Source organism: Ceratotherium simum, chromosome 4 (assembly GCF_057802395.1).
Source record: "Ceratotherium simum simum isolate JZ-2026a chromosome 4, ASM5780239v1, whole genome shotgun sequence".
NCBI lineage: Eukaryota > Metazoa > Chordata > Mammalia > Perissodactyla > Rhinocerotidae > Ceratotherium > Ceratotherium simum.
In genome coordinates, this window is record NC_141903.1 from 35,064,478 (window position 1) to 35,071,242 (window position 6,765).

A 6,765-nucleotide genomic window follows, 5' to 3' on the forward strand; every position below is an offset into this window, starting at 1 on the left:
GAGTCCAGATGTAAAGAAATAACTAAATAAATAACAAATGGAGGAGAAGTGACAAATGTTCCTTACAGAAGAATTTCAATTAATTAATGTAAAATGAATTAGGGAAATAGAAAATTACCATTCAAATGCCACAGAATTAACTGGCACAGGAAATATCCAGCAATGGATACTAAAATTAGTGGGCAAAAGTTTAAGCGGAAACATGATACTTGCATAGTTTCAAAGCGTCTCTCCCCAAGTATTTATTAATTACAAAGGGAAAAATAGTAACTTTACAGTGGAGAAACTTGGCAGATATTATCCTAACCAAGTGATCAAAATTAACGTCACCTTAACACTACTGAATTATACACTTAAAAATGGTTAACATGGTAGATTTTATATTATGTTTTTTACAATAATAAAAGATTAACATCACAGTTAATATGACATATTGACATCATGTACTCCCTGATATGATGCACTGAGAAGGACACAATATCATTTCTGTAGTATTCTTCCCAATAATGCATAATATCAATCTAATCATGAGAAAACAAAGACAATCTCAAATTGAGGGAATTTTTTTTTTAACTAAACTTATTGTGGTAATCATTTCACAATATATGCAAGTCATGTCATTATGTTGTATGCTTTAAACTTATACAGTTCTATATGTCAATTCTATCTCAATAAAACTGAAAAAAAATTGAAGGATATTTTACAAATAACTGACTAGTACTCTTCAAAAGTCTTGAGGTCATGACAGACAGGAAAAGTTAAGGAACTATCATGGGTGGTAGAAACTAAAGAGACATAACTAAATTCATCGTGGAAGCCTGGATTGGATCCTTGAAAAGAAAAAGGGCATTAGGGAAAAAACTGGTAAAATTTGAATAAAGTCTGTAGTTTAGTAAATAGAATTGTACCGAGGTTAATTTCTTAATTTTGATAACTGTGCTATGGTTATGTAAGATGTTAACAGTAAGGGAAGAGAGATGAAGGGTATACGGGAACTCTATACTATTCTTGCAGTTTTATAAGTCTAAAATTGTCTTATAATAAAAAGTTTTTTAAAGAAATTAAAATTCTTTATAATTTAAAACTTCCAGTAGAAATGTAGTTCTATATACATTTCAAAGTTAAATAGGTAATTGAAGCAATTTGCCCAAACTAGTTAGATATTTTAAATTAAATATTTATCATGGTCTTTTTCTTCAAGAGCACTTCAAGGCACTTGGGTTATAGCTTTGAGTAAATACAAATAATTCTAATGTCACTTGACATTTGGGGGAGACTAATTGTCCTAATTATTTCCATTCTTTGTGTTAATTTACTGATGGAAACCTGGACTTAATCTCAGCTGGTATAGAGTTTGCTCCAGATACAAATGATTCAGATGGTATTCAGCAAATTGACACAAAGATGTTCTTAGTTTTTAATCATCAGGTACAATTTTCTTGGGAACTTGAAGTCTGAATAAAAATGAGGTTATATCATTGACTAATTCAGTAGTTTTCATTCTGAAGTCAGTGGCAAAATTTTCACTAGTCTAAGGCAAAAATGAGAAAAATAATGGCAAAATACATTTTTCATAAAACTATATGTTTTTTAAATTTAAAGGATAGTTTCCTTTATGAGATTATCTTATTTTTATATTAAAATTTCATTTCCTTTATGAAATAATGGTATGAAATGACAGGTTTTGTTTCATTTTAGTTTGATGTCCATACATGGAAAAATAAAAAGTTGACAAATCTACATCTCCTGTCCATTTGTGTATATGTCGTGTGAACTTTATTGATGTTTGAAATTCAAAGTCTTAAAATCACTAATGTACAACATTCTCTTTCCTTATCCCTGACATCAAGCCAGGTTCCACTGATTATGCTCACATCATTAAATATAATCAAATATAGTGAATCAATGACAATTATATAATCAAATGCAGTTAATCCAGTGGCTTTTAGTTAATAATGTTTTAACTAATTACTACTTAACCATAAAAGTTAATTCTATGTCCTTTTTCTCTTAAAACTTCTGGTTTCAGCATGCCTTAACCAATCCTAACCCAAATACACTGGAACACTATTCTATGTTTTGCACAAGAAAGATTTTTACTCCAAATGAGCAGGATTATAACTCAATTTATGGAAAATATTTAATATTAATAAGAAAGACAATTCATTGATATTCTGCATTTGCTTCATCTAGTCCCAAAATATTAAGGCAAATATTGAAGGCAGCCATAGGTTACACCAATTCTGCCCTAAGCATCTCCAACATTTAAAAAATAATTTAGCACTAAATTTTAGTATATCCTGGCCACCAGGTAGATAGCCAGATGGTACCATTAGGTGTCAGTCATAATTCCAAGAATGAGGCTTCTATCAATAAGTATGATCTGGTATATTTGAGAAGTATTTTAAGAGGTACTGCTCTACTCTTGGAATTCCAGGTACAAATATTGTGCCCTCCTGGGTGAGACATAGCCTCGTGGGTCTGAATTTACACACATTTATATAAAATAAGGCACATAATTAAAGTCTCATTAAAGCAAACTTTTTTAACTCTTAAGGCACAGTTAATAGTATTGATAGCATCCTTGAAATATGTTAATGTTTTAATATTGGATTCTTTCATTTTAGAATGAGAGAACTTAAAATAGCTCATGAAGGCAAAACAGTGATGATCAAAAAGAAGCCTAACTTGTTTTCCTACCATTCCATTTTATTTTATGAATGATTTGCTAGGAAATACCTCTTTTTCTCAGTTTCCATGTCTTCACTTCAGAATGCTCAGAGGGGAAATTGGCTTAAAATCAAATCTGGTAATACCTGAAAATGTATCTTTTCTTAAGGCCACTTAATTGGTATTAATGAACTCTTTTTCCTTTAATATCTTTTTATTTTGTAGTTGTGTTCAACAGCACTTGTTAACTACAACAAGCCTAATTTATTTTTTTCCTCATCCACCTTTCATTCCCCACATTCAAATAACTGCTTTCTTATAAGGAATGGGATAGACATCTGTGTATAAAGAGAGATTTGAGGCTTGCCTAAGGCCCCAAATAACCATTAAGAAATCTACATCTAACTTAATTTTGGAGAACATTCCTGATCTGAATCTCTTTAGCCTTATAACTGTTCTTACTTACATTTGCAAATAGGTCAAATCTTTTTTCTTTTCTTTACCTTTCCTCCCATCTGATTATCTTTGAGGACCACTACTCATTAGACATTTGTATAATTATGAATAATGGCAGGCAAGATGTTGATTCAAAGATGATCTCTACTCATCAAGGGACAAAAACCTAGAAATTTCTGAATAATGATGAACTATTTCTGCTTCTCAAACCTAATTGCTTCCAGGTATACATAAGTAGAAGCTAGTTCTCTTCCGTGTGCATGCATAACTTTCTACTGGAAAATAATTTAAATGCAAAATAACAAGATATCTCTATGGAACTAAGCATTTCCAGGGCTAGGACTAATGAACTTCCAGGAGAGACATAAATAATGGCTACATTATTTAGGCTTCATATTCATGAGTTACATGTAGTCATCAGGTACTTGGGCATGTCCCTCTGACCCCAGAGACCTATTCCTATCAGAATCTGGTGGTAAACCGGAGCCAGCCTCTGTTTTTACCTCTCCAGTGCCATGTGGGAAGGGGAAGTTGGGCATAAAGCGCTTAAGAAACCGGAACTCACTATTGCCAGTGCCAGTAGCTGAGCACAATTCATAGGGACAAGGCCGGGATAAGGATCCATTGGCTTCTCCTTGTACCAGGTTGTTAGGGAAATTACAGTCATCATAAAAATGCTCCTGTATTGTGAACTTTTCTCTATATTTAACCTTCTGGTAGATGTGTATAACGAAGATCACTGTGACGGAGAGGAGAAAGAGAAAGGAAAGCACAGCTAGAGAAATGACCAAATATTTAGTGGATGGATTTACTCTTGTAGGATGCTTGGATGGATCCCGGAACTGCAGATAGGGCTCAGAAAAGCCATCTACCAGCAGGATGTTGAGTGAGGCAGTAGTGGAAAGAGCTGGTTGGCCGTGATCCTGAACAAGAATGATCAATTTCTGCATCATGGGGTCTCTCTCAGATATCTGCCGCAATGTACGGATTTCCCCATTTTGTTGTTGAACTGAGAATAACCCAGGGTCAGTGGCCTTAAGGAGATGATATGAAAGCCAAGAATTCTGACCTGAGTCACCATCCACAGCCACCACCTTGGTCACCAGATAGCCTGCCTCTGCAGACCTGGGCACCAGGTCATTGCAGGGCAAGGTGCCATTCTGCAGTGGGTACAAGATCATTGGGCGGTTGTCGTTGTCATCCAGGACAACCACTCTGACAGTAACCTGGCTACTCAGTGACAGGAAGCCCCCATCAGTTGCCTTTACCACAAACTGAAAATCTTGAATGGCCTCATAATCCATGGTTCTCAGTGCATAGAGCTTCCCATTGTCTGAATTTATGGAGATGTAAGCAAAGACTGATAGATCTCCACTTTTTGGAGGCAGCAAAGAATATGTTACTTGGGCATTCTCCCCCAAATCTAAATCCTCAGCATGGACTTTGCCAATAAAAACTGCAGGGCTGTTGTTTTCTCGAACAGTCAAGATGTAGGAGTCTTCCTGAAATACTGGGGGATTATCATTAATGTCAGATATTAGCACCTCTATCACAGTCTCCGTGGACAGACTGGGTGGTCCAGTATCCATAGCAACAAGGGTGATATTATAGCCTGAGACCTCCTCCCGATCCAAGCCTCTGTCAGTGACCAGCGAGTAGGAATTCCGGAATGTAGGTTTAACTGCAAAAGGAAGGTCTTCTCGGAGGAAGCAGGTGAGTTTTCCTCCCACTCGAATGTCCCCGTCTCGGATAGAGAAAAGGGCCACTACAGTCCGTAATGGGGAGTCCTCAGGGAGAGGGCTGGACACAGAGGAGACCGTCACTTCAGGAGGATTGTCATTCACATCCACTACCTCCACCAGGACTTTGCTGTGGGCAGAGAGGCCTCCTCCGTCTGTGGCTTGAATGTCAATGTCGTATGTTTCAATGGCTTCAAAATCTAGGGGCCCTCGTAGTCGAACCTCTCCAGTTTGAGAGTCAATCTGAAACGTCTGGAGAATTGTTTCTGGGTTTTGAGCTAAAGAGTAAGTTATCTCCTTGTTGGAACCCTCGTCCAGGTCCGTGGCAGTCACCATGGTTACCAAAGAACCATTGGCGCTATTTTCTGGTACCTGAGCACGGTACACCAGTCGAGAGAACTGGGGCACGTGGTCATTGACGTCCAGAACCTGCACGCGGATGTGGGCGGTGCCAGTCTTGGGCGGGGACCCGCCGTCCACAGCCGTAATTGTCAAGTTGACTTCAGGCTGCTCCTCTCTGTCCAGGGGTTTATCCAGCACCAGCTCCGCATATTTGGGCCCGTGGCTGCGGAAGCGGGTGTGCAGGTGGAAATACGCGTTGGCGCTCAAGGTGTAGTTTTGGAGACCGTTGAGGCCCACGTCCAGATCGTGGGCGCTCTGCAGAGGAAAACGTGAACCCAGGGGGGTGCTCTCTGGAATCTTTAAAAGCGGCTCCTTGTTTAGGAAAATCGGGGCATTGTCATTGATATCAAATACCCTGACCTCGGCACGAAAGGATTGCAGGGGCTCCATCAAGACTATTTCAAAGTGCAGAACGCATGGGTCAGCTTTGCCACAAAGTGACTCCCTATCCAGTTTCTCCTTCACGAACAGATCCCCTGTCTTGCGGTGGAGCCGGAAATGCAGTTTGTTGCCCTCGGAAACGAGTCGCGCCCCGCGCGCAGCCAGCTTCCCTACCTCCAGCCCCAGGTCCTTAGCCACATTAGCCACAAATGAACCGCTCTCCATCTCCTCCGCCACCGAATAGCGGATGGTTGCCGCACCCCCCACAGATAGGCACAGAAAAAGGAGAAAGGACCCCACTTGCCTGCTTTGCAAGAGTCTTCTGCGCGCAACCGCCATCCTTTCTCACAAGTGCACTCTCTGCAGCCGCCACCACCTGTTGCAGATATACTTTCACTTTTCCAACAGGTTCAGGCAACCGCTGCTCTCGGTTTTGGTGGCCTCTAATCGCAGCGCCGCCAACGGCTAGCCGAACCAGGTAAGCTGTTTTGCACTTGAAAGAAAATTTGCATTGAGCAACTCAACTCCCCAGTCTATCGAATGTATTAATAGATATGTTCTCATTGAGGTGCGTTAGGTAGAGGTTGAAAGTTTGTTGCCAAAGCAACGGCAGACTCGCCTTGTAATTCCCTTTCAGAAAAAAAAAGTCCTTGGGAATTGAGAAACCAATGAGGATACTCGCTCAAGCTGAAGTCACCGCATCTGTGAGCCGGCTGGGGCCAATGCAGCAGCCGGCAAACGGCGACGCGTAAGCTACTCCGCACACTCCACACTAGACCGCCTAGAGACCAAGGGAGAGGCAAAAAGATCCTGCAGTGTCTTCTGGAGTCCGAGCGAAAGGGATGGGGGTGAAGGAGAGGGGTTTGGAGGAAGTGCTCAGTAGGGAAAGGAAAGGGGGCAGGCAGACGTTATCTTTCAGGAACCTGGGGTCCAGTAGATACACTGATAGGGGAATTGGCCAACTAGCCTCGTGTTTGGCACAAATCCATTCTTTTCCCCCAGAACTCCCAAACGCTTAGGAGGCAGCTGACTTGTCACTTATGATTATGGTGGCAGTAATATTTATTGCGTATTATTTCTATTTACTGGTACTGTGCTAAGTGATTTACATGTATTT

The 6,765-nt window shown here is 40.1% G+C and overlaps 1 protein-coding gene across 1 annotated transcript; it reads right to left on the reverse strand.

Annotated features, from left to right (window-relative positions):
- Positions 1-3,530: 3,530 nt before the first annotated feature.
- Positions 3,531-5,987, reverse strand: PCDHB1 (protocadherin beta 1). Its single transcript, XM_004420070.3, has one exon. It carries the CDS (start codon positions 5,985-5,987, stop codon positions 3,531-3,533), a length of 2,457 nt encoding a protein of 818 aa, XP_004420127.1.
- Between the last annotated feature and the right edge of the window lie 778 nt (positions 5,988-6,765).